Source organism: Pantherophis guttatus, chromosome 1, assembly GCF_059756535.1.
Source record: "Pantherophis guttatus breed Tessera chromosome 1, ASM5975653v1, whole genome shotgun sequence".
Taxonomy (NCBI): Eukaryota; Metazoa; Chordata; class Lepidosauria; order Squamata; family Colubridae; genus Pantherophis; species Pantherophis guttatus.
Window position 1 is genome coordinate 85,501,424 of NC_142063.1, and position 17,792 is coordinate 85,519,215.

Genomic DNA, 17,792 nt, shown 5'->3' on the forward strand with positions numbered 1-17,792 from the left:
TCTTTACTTCATTTGCACAATTTAAGAAATCCCAGCCTTCCTTGGCTTGGAGGGAGGTGGTGGGAACAGTTTTGTTTCTAATTTCTTCAGTATCTCAATCAACCTGCACTTGTAGTATTTACAGTACTTATCTCAAGGGAAAAAAAATTAGGCACATTCCTTGCAAGCTTTGAGAGGACACATTCCTCTGTTGAACAATAAGTGCCTCCCTCTTGGCCACTCTTGAAACTTTTATTTGCTTACTTAATGAACTTGCTCTTCGGGGTGCTGGTTCCTTTACGTGTCCCCTGAAATTTTCTCTGTTAGATCTGGATCAAACAATACTGATCACACAAAGTAAGCAATCAGCACTACAGTGTGGAGTCAGCTGCAATTAGAAGCATCCCTATCTCCCTGGCTCTTCCTCTCTTTCCTCCCTCCTCTATCTTCTTCAGTCTCCTTGATCAAACTACCAAATTCCCCCTTTGCATTTCCTGTTCACTCAGCAGCTGTTAAATTACCCATGTTCATGTTATAAGAAATTTTAGCAAAGCTCACTTCAAAGTTTGTTTGGCTTGGTTTGTGCTTGGTTTAATCTCTTTGATGTAACATCATCGACATCGTCATCATCATCATCATCATCATCATCATCATCATCATCATCATCATCATCATCATCCTGCTAGATCCTGTAGACTTGCAGTGTGTACAACAATATAAGATTACACAATAAAACATTCACAATAAAAAAATTAACATGGGACTATCACTCTCTCTTAGCCCAACCCCTCTCACAAGACTTTTGTTACAGTGACAAAATAGTTCTTGTAGGGTGCTTAAAAATAAGAGGATGCTAAATAAAAATATTAACACAAGAAACATCACAGTATTTCACAGCTCAGTTTATGTGGAATAGACTCCTTCATGCTAGTTTTCAGAGTAGTGAATTGAATATAGTTACTACATTCTCTCAAAACAGAAATTAATGATTCTCTATTTTGAAAATTAACCCTGAATATTTTAGAGGAAGCTTATCCTCTTGATTTTATTTTATATTTATATTCTATTTTATACATCATACTTCAGAACAAATACTTTCTATACCATTTTATAAAACATTGTTAAAAATACTATCTAAAAACTTGAATTATAAAAAGCATCAAAAATCTTAAACATATATAGCATACGCAATAAAGCAAATTAGTGAAAAATGGATCCTAGATTAAAAAAAATGATTCAAAAAGTTTTATATTGGCTTGTTTAGATTTCAAAGTCATTATGGTATGCCACTGCTTATAAAATAGCCTTTAGTTTTAGCTTTTAAAACGACATCTTGAATCTGTGAATTTGCAGGACCAAACACAGACAATTTTTTTTCTTGCATTTAATGAAAATGTAAATTACAGTGTCTCTTGCTAAAAATAGGCTTTCTTTAAATTACCTATTCACCATCCCAAACATATTTTCACATCTTCATTCTCTTAATGGAGTTGACTGTATAGAAAATGGCAAATGCTACCAACCAACACCTACATATTTGTACAAAGATAACCCTGCAGTGCTGCTGTGAGATTCTTTTTTTAATCATCTGTTATTTATACAAGTATGATTCATTAACAGTTGTTCTTACAAAGAGGAAATGCAGCCTACTAATACAATTTAAATGTTCCAAATTCTTGGTATTAAGAAAATCATTAACTCTAGAAGCTTTCTCAAATTTATTTTTTTAAAAGAAAAAATATTAATTCATTCGGATGCATTTTCTTAAAAGTACATACACTAAACACACATATAAGCCTCACATTGTTTTGTTTAATGATAAAGTGACGTGAGACAAAGGATGCAAAAAGAGTTTGAAGTAGTATGCAAAATGCATTAAAAATCTGGAGATAAAGTGCAACAAAGTCAACAGCAACAATTAAATCCCATTCATTATACCTCTTTGACTTTCATATCCTTGCAAACCATCCTTATTCTCATCACACCCATGCATGCCATTTGTTCTTTAAACCCTTCCTGTGTCTCTCTTTTTCAAAATCTCATTGAGTCTTACTCTTGCCCAAGGGTGAACCATTCACTAAGTTTTATATTCTTGCTTATGTTTGTTTCCATCATGTACTCCTCTCTTACTGCTTTCAGCAGCCAAGCTTCAACTTCTTGTTTTTGCAAAATGAAACCCATTCATGCTATCATATGCTTTACGGAATGTTCTTACATTCATATATTTCCCAGTGAGCTTCCAAAGAGAAAAAAGTCTGGTTTGCACACCCACTGTAGGGATTAAAGAGGATGGCCCTAATGTAGAGAAAGAAGATCTGTTACCAAGGCAATGAGTAGATAAACATTGTTGAGACCAGATGAGGGGAGATGGACTAGAAAATATCTCAAACACCTCCCAGATTTATTTAAAAGATAAAAGAGAGAGAGGAGGAGAAGCACATTCAGACTTGCAAGCTTTCATTAAAAAGTCAGTCTTAATAAAAGTAGATTTAGGTACACCTGACATCTGTTTCTTGGTTTGGACTGACATCCACTGTCCAGCATAAAGCAACCCAATAATTTTATCTCCTTGTCACCTCTTTTAATCAAAATTCTGCCAAGCATTTTTCCAGGCATAGTTATTAAACAGATCTCTTGTAGCTTTTGCATTCATTGTTGCTCATTCCCTTTATAAAAGGGAACAGTAATAGCATTCTTCCACTTGTAAGCAGACATACAATCTTCACATGGATGCTGAAAAGTTGCACAGCAAGATAAACAAAGCACATCTGTACTTTAACATTTCATGTTATACTATCATACCTGCAGACTTTCTTCTGGAGTTGATTTCTTGGTTTGGTCTGCCTGGTGGCCCGAGACCGAAATATCTTGCAAAGTCTGGTTGTATTGTACATCCTCCTCTTTTTAACTGTTTAATAAATTAGGGTGGTGTTTTTCTAAGCTGCTTCTGAAAGTTATCAGGATGTTCTGGATTTAAAACATGTTTTACCCTTTGTTGGCTTGGGAATGGGGTTTGCATGTGTTCATCTTCCTTGTTCTCTATTATTAATTTTTTGATTCAATTTAAGATGCTGATTTTGTACTATTAATACCCTTTACATCTTCTGTCTTGAGGACCACATTCTCCAGCCAACTTTGGCCTATTTGATCAGTTCCAGTAATGAAAACCTACTGGAATTCCTATAGTTTGGAGAAGTTGGGCTGCAAGGAGACACTGATATTTTGTAGCAGTGCCAATATTGTAGAATAGCCTATTTGTGGAGATCAGGATGGTTCTGTCTTAGTTGGTTTTTCACAAGCTTCTAAAGGTTGAGCTTTTTCAGACAGCTTTTCCATATCTGAGTGGTTATTATATTATTTTTTCTTCATAATGTTATATTTTTAACTTTTATATGAAATTTGTTTTATAATATATTTTTAATGAACTGCCAAGAGTCATTTTAAGTGCAGTGACATGCAAATATATTTAATTAATAAACGAATATCCATATCTATATAGGAAAGGTAGTAACTAGCCCAGTGTACTTTTGATGCTTATTTGTTTTTGATGCCTTTTTGTATGTTTATTTTATTCTTTTTTTAAAACAATGCTATGTGGTTTTGCACTTAGTGTTTGTCTCTGAAAGAACTTTGCATTGATCTTCCTTTAATAATCCAGCCTGAGGTTACTAATTCAAAGGCCTGGATAAATTTAACCCAGAAAGACTGTAGTTGTATCAGCTGAAGCTGTTAAAAGTGCATTTTTGCCCACAAAGGTTACATGGATTTTCAGTGTCCAGGTGCTTTCAAATCTGGGTGTCCTCCTGGATACACGGCTGTCTTTTGAAGAGCATATGACGGCTGTGGCCAGGGGGGGGGTTTATCAGGTTCGCCTGATTTGCCAGTTGCAGCCCTTTCTGGACCGGGATGCCTTGCACATGGTCATTCATGCCCTTGTCACCTCCCGGCTGGACTATTGTAATGCTCTCTACATGGGGCTCCCCTTGAAGAGCACTCGGAGGCTCCAACTGGTCCAGAATGCGGCCGCGCGGGTGGTTATGGTGCAACCCGTTGTGCCCACGTGACACCCCTCCTGTGCGAGCTGCGCTGGCTCCCAGTGGTCTTCCGGGTGCGATTCAAGGTGTTGGTTACCACCTTTAAAGCGCTCCATGGCATAGGACCCAGGTACCTTCGAGACCGACTTCTGCCACCAGTAGCCTCCCACTGGCCAGTTCGCTCCCACAGAGAGGGTCTCCTCAGGGTGCCATTGGCCAAGTTATGTCGGCTGGCGACATCCAGGGGGAGGGCCTTCTCTGTGGGAGCCCCAGCCCTGTGGAATGAACTGCCCCTGGAAATGCGTAAGATCTCCGACCTCAGGGTATTTCGCTGTGCCCTTAAGACCCTGCTGTTCCGCCGTAATGATTTTAAATTGGATGTTTTAAATTTTTTGGGGTTTTAATATTGAACCGAAATTATTTAATAATTTTAAATTATTTTAATTGTTGTTTGTCTTTGTGCTTTTAATAGGCTGTACACCGCCCTGAGTTCTTTGGGAGAAGGGCGGTATAGAAATAAAATGATGATGATGATGATATAATATTAGTCTGAATACACATTTCCCCAAATTCTTTATTAATCATTCCTTATGATTTTGTATGTGTTACTGTGAGCGGACAGGCTGCCCATATGGCTAGCCCCTATGCAGATGTTATCCTGCCTCTTTAAGCCCTCTCTTAAGTCAGCACAGCACTTGGCTATAAAAGCTGTGCTGAGAGACAGCTGGAGTGTTAGTGTATGGGAGTCAAGGAAGGCAGTCTGTTTTTTGTTGGAAATAAAGCAGTCTGAAGCAGTTAGAAAAAGATATCTTCTCCAGTACTAGTGATGGGATTTAGCCAGTTTGGTCCGGTTTGGGCAAACAGGTTGTTAAATTGCTGGATGGCCCCGCCCCACCCCTTCCAGGAGTCTCCATATGCCCCGTTTTGGCTCCTAGGTAAGTGTAGGGAGACCTACTAGGCCCAAAATGGTGCGCGGGCCCCCATGGCCCGTTTTTGCTCTCAGGAGGCTGCAGGGAGGCCTACTAGGCCCAAAACGGGGTGCGGGGCAGGGTGCAGCGTGCCCCTCCCGTGACCTGTTTTTTCTCCCAGGGAGGTGCAGGAGGCCGAGCGCTGCCTGTTACACCCCCTGCCATGGCCACAGCCACCCAGCCAGTCATTAGGGCAAAGAACCCATTATTAAATTATTTGAATCCTACCACTGAGTAGGACTCACTAAAATAGTAATTGGAGGAGCAATAGTAGGAGGTGTAGTAGCAGTGGAGAAAAGTGGAGTAGGGGTTAGCAGTCAATGCTTGGTTGTTGCCCAGGGACCTCTATTATTTTGTCTCTCTCTTGTGTGTGTGTGTGTGTGTTTTAAATTTGATTTATACGCTGCCCTTCTCCGGAGACTCAGGGCGGCTTACAATGCGTTAAGCAATAGCCTTCATACTTTCGTATATTTATACAAAGTCAGCTTATTGCCCCCATAATCTGGGTCCTCATTTTACCTACCTTAGAAAGGATGGAAGGTTGAGTCAACCTTGAGCCTGGTGAGATTCAAACTTACAGTAATTGCAGACAGCTGGTGTTAATCACAATGCTTTTAGTCTGCTGAGTCACCAGGCCCGTGACTTGGGGCTTAAAATACAACTGCGACAATTATATAATTTTATGGATACAATGGCGTCCCACAGTTTCCCACAATATAGTTTTGAAAGGGGTTGAAACAGTTTCCTGGTAGTAATAAATAAACTCTTCAGGTAGGAGTAAAAGCACTACAAAACAGTGATTCCCACTCCAGCTGCATGAAATTAATCCTGGAGGACACAATGGTGGCTTATATCTCACAACCACTGAGACATCAAGGAGAAACAGAACCGTCTATGTAGATTCTCAGTCACCCAGGTCACACTTGTCCCAAAGGTGCTTCTTCAAGAGGCAACTGAACTTTCTGGTTTTTCTTTGAAGACATTTCTCTTCTCAACCAAGAAGCTTCTTCAGCTCTTGAAGAAGCTTCTTGGATGAGAAGGAAAACGCCTTCAAAGAAAAACCAGAAAGTCCAGTTGCCTCTTGAAAAAGCACCTTTGGGACGAGAAACAGAATCCCACACATTCTCTGTCTCTCTCCTGTCACTCACCAGGATGACTGAAGATAATTTCTTGCTTGGCCATGCCTAAACCCAAGACTGCAGTCAGTCCAGATAATCAGGTTTTTTTTTTCCAGGCAGCTTGCTCAAAAAGGAGATACTTGTTACTGGCCGATAGTTGTAAAAATCTCTGGATTCAGGAAAGGTTGCTTATCAGAACTTACTGCATGATAGCATCCCACCCCCCAAAGGTACTCCACTGTACAATCCTGCAGTCACCAGCATCACCCCCTCCCCTGCCCTGTAAGTTGATCAAGGTGACAATGATCAAGAAGTCAAGCCTTTGACTGCTTTTGGTGTAAATCTTGTCAATACCTTTCAAACAGCATAAGCAGAAATTCACGATGTTGAGAAAGGCAGAATATTGGACACCTCAATAGGTGTTCAGATCACCATGGAGACAGATGATTTTATCCTCAAAGTATATTAAACATTCAGTGCCAAGTATATCCCTGATGGAATTCTGTTCTCTTCCAAATACTAATACTTTATTGGGAGGACAGTTTTATTTTATTTTAAAAGTCACCATTTTACAATGAGATGTATCTGAATACTTTTTAGTTCTTCACGTCACTGTTAAATGTACAAAGCAAACATTTGTATTATTGATGGACTTATTTATTGAAACACATCCACATCCCTCTCGCCTTTCAATTATGTCGTTTTAAAAATAAAACAGTGCTTTAAAATAAAGTAAAAATTAACGTTATAACAGAAATTCCCAGTTGTAATAATACACAACATATTTAGAAGTAAATATTATTGAGCTCAATAGAAGTTAATTTGGAACGGCAATAATGTGTAGATTTTTCTGTAAAATATGGAGTTTTCCTGGCATTTAAAGGTTATGAAGGGTTGTGCCAATAATCCTCCTTCAGAATATTCTAAAGCCAAGGTAAGAAAGCTGTTTTGAGATTTATTAATGGAAGCATATTGGAAGAAGAGCCTTGGATGATGCTCTTAATACCTAAGCACATACTTGTTAGAGAAAGATAAGCATCAATATAACACCACCACCCCACAGATATTATTGAAATTCAGGGCTCATCAGTCCTAAGTAAGATGACTCTTAGAAGGGTAAATGTAAAATGTAGCCCACCAAAATCCTGAGAGCTTTATGATGCCTCACTGGCATGTGTTGGTGTCAGTCAGGATTAAGTCTCCTAATTGCTTTACTTGAGTGTAGAGAAAAATCAAAAGGAGATTCTACTCTCGGTCTTGCTAAGTTTTGTACAAGTAGTCCTCGACTTACAACCATGAGACCAGAATTTATGTTGCTAAGTGAAAAATTTGTTAAGTGAGTTTTGCCCCATTTTACGACTTTTCTTGCCATGTTTGTTAAATGAATCACTGCAGTTGTTAAGTTAGTAACATGGTTGTTAAGTGAATCTGGCTTCCCTATTGACTTTGCTTGTCAGAAGTTTGCAAAAGATGATCCCATGACCCCAGGACACTGCAACCGTCATTAATATGAACCTGTTGTCAAGCATCCAAATGTAAATCACATGACCATGGGTGTGCTGCAATGTTCTTAAAGTGTGAAAAATGGTCATAAGTCACTTCTTTTCAGTGTTGTAACTGAATGGTCACTGAACGAACTGTTGTAAGTCAAGGACTACCTGTACACGGGAACACAATCTTTCCTATAATTCAGGCAGCAAAATGTTTTTTGCTGATCTCCTAACAACCAAATGTTGATACTGCTTCTTCCGTCCTAAAAGTGTACTGGATTTTTACCAGCATTTTTTGTGGCTATGTACAGAAAATATATAATAGCAAATGTTCCTCAAGCAGTTCTGTTCATAAATCCCATTGAAAGTCTGCAGATTTACTTCTATGGAGGGGGGAAAAAAAAGATAACTGGGTTCAAATTAGTTCAGTCAAACATATTCAAATATATATTATTAATGTGATTTAAAAAGGACTTTGGAGGAAGTCCTGGTAGTATAATAGTAATTGGGAAGGTGTAGGGGAAATATCCAACCATACAAATGGAAAATTCTGAATTCATTCTTCATATTAAATTTTTTAAATCTATGTTCGTCTTTTAACTGTGCCAAAACTGAAACTGTGCCAAGAATAATTTCTTCATTTATACAGTGTGCTGACATGCGAGTGTCACTATCAAAGTCTCGTGTGGGTGATTTTTGAAAAATGTTTTGATTCTTATTTCAAAGGCTTAATTATTATTTGGCAGATGAAAATAAGAATATGCCTGTGTATGAACACAAGGGTTAAAATCTGACAACCTAGTCTATGCTATGCTTTATAATGGTAGCACAACACAAATCTGCCACAAAGTATAAAATAAGAATTAAATATTGATGGACGTAAATATTTCAGATACATTATTGAAGTAAATCATAGAGATGTATGCTATTTAAAAGAAATTGGTCCCTTTTTACTAAGATGAGAGTATTTGATTTATTATTTATTTTTCTATAACTAAAGTTACTGATACAGTTTATTTAAAAAAAGTTATAAAAACTGTGTTGAGTAAAAGATCTTTCTTTCATTTATATACCAGCATTATAAAAATTAATCACAAACTTACTTTAAAAGTCAGCCACTATAACCTCGGATTATTTTTTAGCCTTAATATCCTTGTCTGTGTTTTAACCAAACACAATGGGTAGACAAATGCAAAAAACCTAGTCAGTAGTAATAGCATCTAATTTATATTTATTATAAAGGAATTTGGAAGAGAATTTGGGATGAAATGAAGTACAATGTCTGTTTGTGTGTGTTTTTAATTATCATGTGCATTTTTCATGTAAAGGAACTTTTTTTCTGAGTCATTTTGCTAAACCAGATGTTTAAAATCCAAACCTAAAAAATAATAAGGTGGCTTATTAAAATTTAGAAGGTGTTTCATGTAAATTAAGGGAAACATAAACACTGCAATATTAAGTGAATTCTAAATTCTTTGCATTACATATTTATGCTTACTACTATTTTTGCAGCAATTGTATCTAAACTATAGAGGGTAAATATTTAATTTCCTATGAATTATATTTTCCTTTTTTTTTAATTCCTGAAGAAAACATCCTAGCAATTAAAAGATCCAGAATTTAATTGTACAAAGTCTGCAAACAATAGGAGACAATGTTGAAGTGTGAATATTATTAGTAATTGGTAATAAATTAGAAATCAATCTATGTTTTCATGTTTAGGCCAAATTTTTTTATCACACTACAAAATTAATATTGTGGTTGAAAGTACAAGTAATTTTACATAACGGTACTTCAATTTTCTTAATAAGGAATATAGTACATTATATCATTTCCAGTGTGCAGTACATAAAAAATAAATGCTACTCCCAATTTATTTTTTGATTTTTGGATGCACTATCAGTAGTATAGAAACTGGCAATCAAGAAATATGCCACTGACTGGCACTTGGTTGGCAATAGCAATGAAGGCCATGGAAAAATATTCAGATACCATAACTTGTCTATATATACAAAGATCCGAATCATGCATCCTTATGGAAGCAAACATGGGACTTTGAAGAAAGAAGCTAGATATAAAGAGTATTGATGTTTTTGAACTGATGTTGGAAGAAACTTCTGGGAGTACCAAAGATAGTCAAGACAGGTATCAAATGGCTCATACAACAAATTAGTTCAGAGTTCTCACTTAAAACAGAAATGACCAGGGTCAGATTATTACATTTTGGACATCTTATGAAAATATCTGCCCTCTTTAAAATTTTATATACTGGCAAAGATAGCAAAGTGGATGACCAACGGCAGAATAGATAGACTTCATTAAAGTCACAATTGATGTAGCATCATTGTGATTATCCTGGAGGAGCTCCATTTACTGTAGGTAGTCTATGAGGTGACACCTTAATGAAACTGAAGAATAAAAAAGACCCTGCATTTTTACAAATATGAATCAACAAGAAGACTATGAAACTCAAAAAAAGTTATTTGTATACTAGTAAGGCATAGGAAATCAGGTAGTCCTCAACTTATGACCACAATTGAGCCCAAAGTTTCTGTTGCTAAGCGAGGCTGTTAAGTGAATTTTGTCCCATTTTACAACCCTTTTTGCCACCGTTAAGTGAATCCCCGCAGGTGTTAAGTTAGTTACAAAGATGCTAAATGAATCTGGCTTCCACATTGACTTTGCTTGTCAGAAGGTTGCAAAAACTGATCACATCACCCAGGGACACTGCAAACATCATAAATATGAGCCAGTTGCTAAGCATCTGAATTTTGGATCATGTGACTATGAGGAATGCTGCAATGGTCATAAGTGTGAAAAATGGTCATAAATCACTTTTTTCAGTGCCATTGTAACTTTGATCAGTCACTAAACAAACTGTTGTAAGTTGAGCGCTACCTGTACAGTAGAACACATTGTTGTTTGTTATTTGTCAGGAAGGATTTAGGGTTTAAGGATGATTGCATTTCATCAGTTCTGTATCGCCCTCTCTTTTAAGCTTTTTCTGCTTAGTTTGTGAAATGCAGCCCTGAGGAAAAAAAATGAATAACTCTTCTTCTATTTCCAAATGTTAATTTAGTCTATATTCGGTCTGCGCTGTCTCTCTGTTTCAGTCATCCCTATTTTCTTACTCATAAATGTCTTATTTACAAAAGCGGGAGAACATTTGAAAGACTCTGCCGATGGTGTTCACATGACTAATACTACGAAATGCAGGAAGGTTTTTTGAGCAGCTCCAGTCTACGCACAGTTGGCTCCCAGCTGACAGACAGAATGTGGGGTGGGCTTTTTCACCAGAATGTTGGGAACTGGATGCCCAGCTATGCTTGTAGTTATACAGTGCCCAGAAATCTGATGCTTATGCCAGAATTCAGGCAGTTAAATAGTATAGAAACTGGGTAGCTTTTATTCCTGTTTCATTTCAGCAAAGGTTATATAATGAGGGGATTGCTGCTTAAGTAAAAGGAAAAATGAAGTCTTTGTTAAATGCCTTAACAAAGAAAGAAGGTAAGCATTGAACACAAAGCACTTGATGCTTAAGAACTGCTATTTTTTTTCCTGCGCGCTTAATGTGGTCTGCTAGTTACTATAATTATAGTAAGTTCCTTCTGTATTTTTTTCTAGAATTCCTTTATGTTAGGCTTTCTTTTAGACAACTCATTATAAGAGCTTGCCTGTAAGTTGCTCGCTTTGGTATGTTTTTGAATTATTCCATGTGTTAAAAAATTCTGTTGTTTCCTAATGTATGCTTTTAGTAAGTGTAAAGAATTCTTTAATATATTATTAAGTGTTTGTGGAAGAACATTTTGGAGGTTATGAAATATTTTTAATCCATTATAATCATGATAATTATCTAGGGATTATTTAGAGGGATGCTTTTTATATATCATCTAAAACATTACAAGTATAACTGATTATGGAAAAGAAATGAATGTAAAAGTGGAAACCAATCCTTTATAACTTGTAGAATGTGTACTCTTATTCTGTACATTTTCATATGCAATTTTATTACAAAAATAGTACATCTAGGAAGGAGATTGGAAATATCTGTCCAGTTGTATTGTCCAAACTATACGGGGGGAAAAGGAAAGAAAACATAGTGAGCAGGAGGCTTGTTTCTGTCCTTAATTTTTCTTATAATACTTATGATATGTGCACCAGTCATTTAAAAACTGCACCCATTTTAAACTTAATATTTAAAAGAAGATTTTGTTTTCAACATCAAGTGAAAATAATTCACAAAGTAATAAAATCTAATAATAATGCCACGTAGTGAGAAAAGAGGGGATATGTTCTTAAAGAAAATTACTTGGTACATTGTTTCTCCTTAAATGTAGGAGCCTTACTATGGATTTACAGTACAATTTAGGAAAAAATTAAATTGGATTCCATAGATTAAATCTGTGTTATTGTTTTTGTTTTTTGCTGTATAATTAAGCTGAGATCTGTATACAGTTTGAATCCTTGTTTGGAAAAGGGAGGGAGGGAGAGGGGGAGGGAGGGAGGGAGGGAGAGGGAGAGAGAGAGAGAGAGAAAGAAAGAAAGAAAGAAAGAAAGAAAGAAAGAAAGAAAGAAAGAAAGAAAGAAAGAAAGAAAGAAGCATTTTCCCTGAGAAGGGAGGCAGGGTTACACTTCTTCTGATTTCCTGTTCCCCTCTGCAGCTTTCCAAGTCCCTTCTCACAATGTTCTGGAAGGTCACTCCAGAAGAGAAGATGACAATGGAGACTGCAGGCTGAAGGAGGAAATAGAAAAAATTGCTCTTCCTTCCCTTGTCCTTTAGCACCAACCGACATCCAAACAAGTGCAATCTGGTTCCACCTTGTTGAATTCAGCACTTCCACATGGTTTACAGTATTTTCTTTTATTAGACCCTTGGAAGTAGGATGACTTTGACTCAGAAATGGTAAAACAAGGAGCCAATGTAACAGTAACAGTAACAGAGTTGGAAGGGACCTTGGAGATCATATAGTCCAAGCCCCTGCTCATGCAGGAGGCCTGCAGTACGGATTCGAACCGCTTAATGCCCACCTTTCTGATCAACAAGCTCTGTGTCTTAGCCACTGAGCCACCTAGTCAGGCTTTGACTTTGACTCACAAATGGTAAAACAAGGAGCCAATGTTTTGGGTCCTGCAGTTTATTCAGCAATGTCAATCATAGGGAAGAAGAAACACACCAGTAGTCCAGTCCTTACAAGCTGGGTTCATATAGAAGAAAGGGGGAATTTGACAAACCCATTTTGTCACCCATTTTACCTATTCTCATTTCTTTCAATTACTGAAAAGGGAACAACATCAAAGCTTTCAGGCTAGTATACCCCTTATATGATCTGAAGTACTAGAACTGGGAAGAGGGCTGAGAGCAAAGTTCATTATAGGAGGAAATGGAGTTACAGGACTTTCAACTATAATGTTGCTGAGCTAGAAATGAATCCGCTTAGTTCTCAAGATTGCTGATGTTATAGGGTGAGATCTGCAGCTACTCTCAAGCTGACAAAACTTTTCACGTGGATGTTTCCCGAGTCAACATTTTTGTTTTGTTTTAAATGTTCTGGATTCAGTCCAGAATATGTGAGGAAACTTCATTTAAGGCAGAATAAACACGAATGGTCTTTGAGCTAGTACATGTTCTGGAAGAATGCAAACCAAAAAACACAGGAAAGGCCATTTCCCTGTCATGAAATGGAATCAGTTGTCCAGAAGGTGTTAAATGAAAAAAGTATAATGATTTTGTTCTGAAGTGATGTAGGTAATTTTAGTTATTAAAAAGGTAAAATCTTTCACGAAGCATACTCAGTTTTGAGTGACTACATGGACATTCCTAGTGTGCTTGGCATTAATACAGTAATAGTTTGCCACTGTCTTTTTCCAGGATGTTTTTAAAACTCTTCATTCTAGTCTCTCCTCCTGTGAACTTTTGGTCATCTTCCATTTAGCTGCTAACCAGATCTCATCATATGTAGCTCTTTTTAAGATTGACCAAAGTCAGTTAGTTGCAGCCAAGGGCTATTATTTCTTGTTGCTACATGTGCAAACATTGTTCTTGGCTATTTGAAAGAATTCAAGAAATTCAGTTAATGAATAAAATGATGACGTTTCTTAAAGAATGCATATTGATACCTGTAACCATCAATCTTTATATAACATATCTGAACTACATTTGCTGCTCATTAACCAATGGAAATAGAAGTGGTTACTTCTGTAAAATTTAAGAAGTAGAAATTCAGGGCATCCACAAATCCAACATGACCTAGTTACTAAAAAAGACTGAAAACAGGTACACAAGGTTTTCTGCAAGGGAGACAAATGATGTCATTTGTGATGTCACAAAAAGACAAGACTTAATACTTATGTATTATGTAAAGACATAATTACACAACAGCATCATGATAGACATGAGATTTTGACATCTCCGAGGCTTGCCAGAGACATATTGATAACAAATTCACATCAACCTCTTAAGATACAGGCAGAAGGGAGGGTCCCAGTTGTTTTAGCCTTTAGCCTTTTGCCTGTTCTATCAGGTCCAACATACATCCAACATACATACTCTAGGTGGGGTTTTTTTTTTATTAATCAGTATGATATTGTAGGACTGAAAAGGCCTACGATATCATACTGTCACAACCCCTGTGCCATAGAACAGCCTTCCTGCCTGAGATTGGGAGGGCCCCAGTTGTTTTAGCTTTATGGGAAGTTGTTAAAAGTGGGTTTTCTCTTGTTTGAAGCCCAATATATGTCTTGTCTGCTTTTGTGCAACAGCTAGGTTGTTTTTCTTTTCATATTGATTTATTTGAAATGGTTACAGGGTGTTTATATTGTTTTTATATAGATTGTTTCCCCATCCAGAGTTATGCATTTAAGATGTATGGTCATCACATCTTAACTTCTGAAAGAAAGAAAGAACATGAAGGGTTGCTGTTGTTTTTTGTTAGAGATTTGATTAGTTCTATTATTGCACAAGCATCGTAAAAAAGTAAGGAATAAAAAAAGAGAGCTTCATGAACATATAGTCTAATACAGAATATACTGTAAACAGAAGCATTCGGTAGTGCATTTCCCTCTTCCTTTTATTTCCCCCCCAACACTAACTACTTCTTAAATATTATACTTTGTTTTTTCAGTTTTAAAAAATTCTATTTCTCTTTCATCTTCAAAACCCAGAGTCTAAATGTCTTAGTTTGCCTTGTTGTACAATATATTGTATGTAAGGGAGCCATGCCTGCTTGATTTTGGTTGCTAAGCAAGGTGATGGTTAAATGAGTCACACCCAATTTTACGATCTTTTTTTGCCACAGTTGTTAGGTGAATCAGGTGATCATTAAATGAATCTGGCTTTCCCCATTGGGAACATGCCATCTGGCTTGTTGAAAGCCGGCTGGGAAGATTGCAAATTGCGAAAGGTGTGATCCCGGAGCACTGCAACTATTGTAAATACATGCTGGTTTCCAAGCACCCAAATTATGATCATATAAATCACTTTTTTCAGTGCTGTTGTAATTTCGAACTGTCCCTTAAAAAATGGTTGTTTGTCTAGGACCATGATGGCGAACCTATGGCATGTGTACCACAAGTGGCATGTGTGCCACAGGTGGAATGTGTGCCAGAGGTGGCACGCAGAGCCATATCGGTGGGCATGCGAGCATTGCCCTAGCTCAGTTTTCCGGGCCTACCAGAGGTTGGGAAACAGGCTGTTTCCGACCTCCAGGGTGGGTGGGGAAGGCCCATTTTTCGCTCTCCCCAGGTTCCGGTGCCTTTCTAGGAGCCTGGGGAGGGCAAACACAGCCTTCCCCACCCACCAGAGGCCCTCCGGAGGCCGGAAATGGCCCCGCGGGGTGTGTGTGTTGCATGTGCATGCACATTGAATTATGGGTGTGGGCAAGCGTATGTGTGATGTCCCCGTGCTCCCCCCACTTTTGGCACACAATGGTCAAAAGGTTAGCCATCACTGGTCTAGGAGTACTTAGTTAAGAGTAGTCAGTTTTTCTATTTCTGCATATTTTCCCATTTTGGCCTCCTAATCTTGTATCAACAGCAAGGAGAGCCAGAATGTTTTAATTATTAGGTTGTTGGAGAGATTCGTGACTCCATAGAAATTTGGTGATTTATTTATTTATTTTAGAAAAATTATATTGCCACCTATTTGCACATAGCAACTCAAGGCGGCTTACATGAATATAAAAACATCATATATAAAAAAATAAAACTAATAGAAGAAAATAAGCAAATCATAAATTAATAAAACAATAGGTGTATCTCCCTGGGGGATAGGACCCACAACATTTCTTGCCTGCCCGCTCTAGTGGGTCGAGTAGATGTGACCGGGAAGAGAAGGTCCCTGAGATGACAACTAGGACCTTGAATTGCACCCAGATTTGGGGCTAGTTACTATCTTTCAGTCTAACTGTAGAGTTGTTTAGGGGGAAACTAGGCATGGTATTGTGTAAACTATTTGTTACTCTTGTGGGAAAACAGTCATAATTCTAATATATAAATAAACCAACAATTTGATTCATAACCTCTACTAGCATTCAGCTGGGGAAATCATTGGAATTAAGGTAAAGAGGGGCTTCAGAAGGTTGTTGTATAGCACAGCAATGTCCTATCTTTCTGGCTCTGTGGACTGGCAGTGGGGTGAGTGAGGAGAGGAGATGGTTTTGCACACACTGGTTGTGAAAATGCAGCTTTGTGTGCTTGCACGCTCACCCGCCAGGGGTATGGTACATAGTTGAAGTACTTTCACACTGGGAAAGAAGAGAGACAGTGGAGATATGTCTGAAAAGAGAAATGGACTTACATAATTCCCTTTACAAGTGTTGATCCTTATTTGTTTGGATTTCTCTTTTCATGGCAATTTAAAAGTTTTATGTTTTTTAAACAATTTTTACAAGTATTAATTCATATGAAATCTGATCTTGGGAAGTATTATGCTAACACAGTGTTTCACAGGATCTGGGAATTCAAAGGAAGATTCAAGGGTTCTTGCAGAGCTTGGCTTTTCTGTGTAATATTCTTTTATAACAGCTGCCCATTTGAGCTGCTTGCATTCGTTTTTGTTCATGTCCTAATATTTATGTACTCTCTCTCTCTCTTTTTGGTAAGAGATGATGACAATAAAATTGTTAAATATGGATTTTGCATAAATGGAACTGAAGTTTGAAAGCTACTTCAGCCTAGCTTACAATCATTTGATTCCATTTTTCTAAAAAAAGGATTTTCTTTTTCCTTTTCATGTTGTAATTTTTAATATTTAACAACGATCTGAGTATTTATTTAAGGATTCCCCCCCCCCCATGATCCAGTGAGAATGAGTGAAGTTAACTGAAAACCCTTTAACAAGTGCCATAATAGATTCACCGGTGGAAAAACATTTTTTGCTGTGTTTAAAAGGGGTCATAGCTTCTGTGGGTTCAGCAGATAACCAACATGTAGTTCTGAAAAAGGTGAGAACTTTGCATGCTGGGTAACCCCCTGAACATAGGTCATCATGCAATGCCAATACATTTTTATAATGTGGATAAAAACTCAGATCCCTTCCACAAACCAGATTGCTAAGATCTCACCTGTGCTGTTGTTTCTCATGATGCCGCATGGATGCCACGTGATTAACTTTCAGTACAGCTGCTGCTCCAGAGCAAATGCTATAATTAATCAGTTTTGGTGAGCTTGCCTGAAGAGTCAGAGCAACTGTTGCCCTAATATCAAGGAAGCTTCATTTTGTCCTACCTTCTGGTATCTCCTGCCTAGAACTTGCCATCACCTTCTTCCATTTTTAGGAGTGATCAGAAAGGTGGCTTTGCCCCATAATGGGATTAGAGGCTAGTGTGTTTTTGGAACCAATGTTTTTACTCGGTTGGGCAGCTGAACTATCTTCTATCTTCCCCTTATTCACTTCAGTCCAAGGGAGCAGCAGTACGGCGCTTGCTTGGCAATATGAAATTGTGGTACAAGGTAATAAGGTCAGGGTTGGTGACTTCAGTCTGAGAGCCTTATGTAAGTTGACACTCCTGGATTTGCAGAAACATCAGTAAATGAAAAAAAAACCTGCTTGAGAATACTAGCATTTTTTGTTCCTTTTAACCTCCTTCTCTTGAGGCGATATCTCTAGGGTGGAATCTCGTATCTTATTCTGTGTTTCTTGTAACTGCAAAGCAAATTAGCTTAAGGGCCAATTGTGGGTGAGAAAAATCTGTTGTTGTTTTCTGT

The 17,792-nt window shown here is 37.6% G+C and overlaps 1 protein-coding gene across 4 annotated transcripts in view; it reads left to right on the plus strand.

Moving 5' to 3' along the window:
* SHANK2 (SH3 and multiple ankyrin repeat domains 2) overlaps nt 1–17,792 on the plus strand; it is a 373,648-nt gene that overhangs the window by 117,594 nt on the left and 238,262 nt on the right. Inside the window, exon 1 of one of the 4 annotated variants that reach the window (XM_060687620.2) lies at nt 9,895–11,096. The exons of the other annotated variants lie outside the window; for them this stretch is intronic. Coding sequence (XP_060543603.2) covers nt 11,060–11,096 — 37 coding nt within the window. The 5' untranslated portion in view covers nt 9,895–11,059. Of the gene's footprint in view, nt 1–9,894; nt 11,097–17,792 lie in introns of those variants that run through there. 4 annotated transcript variants of the gene reach the window in all.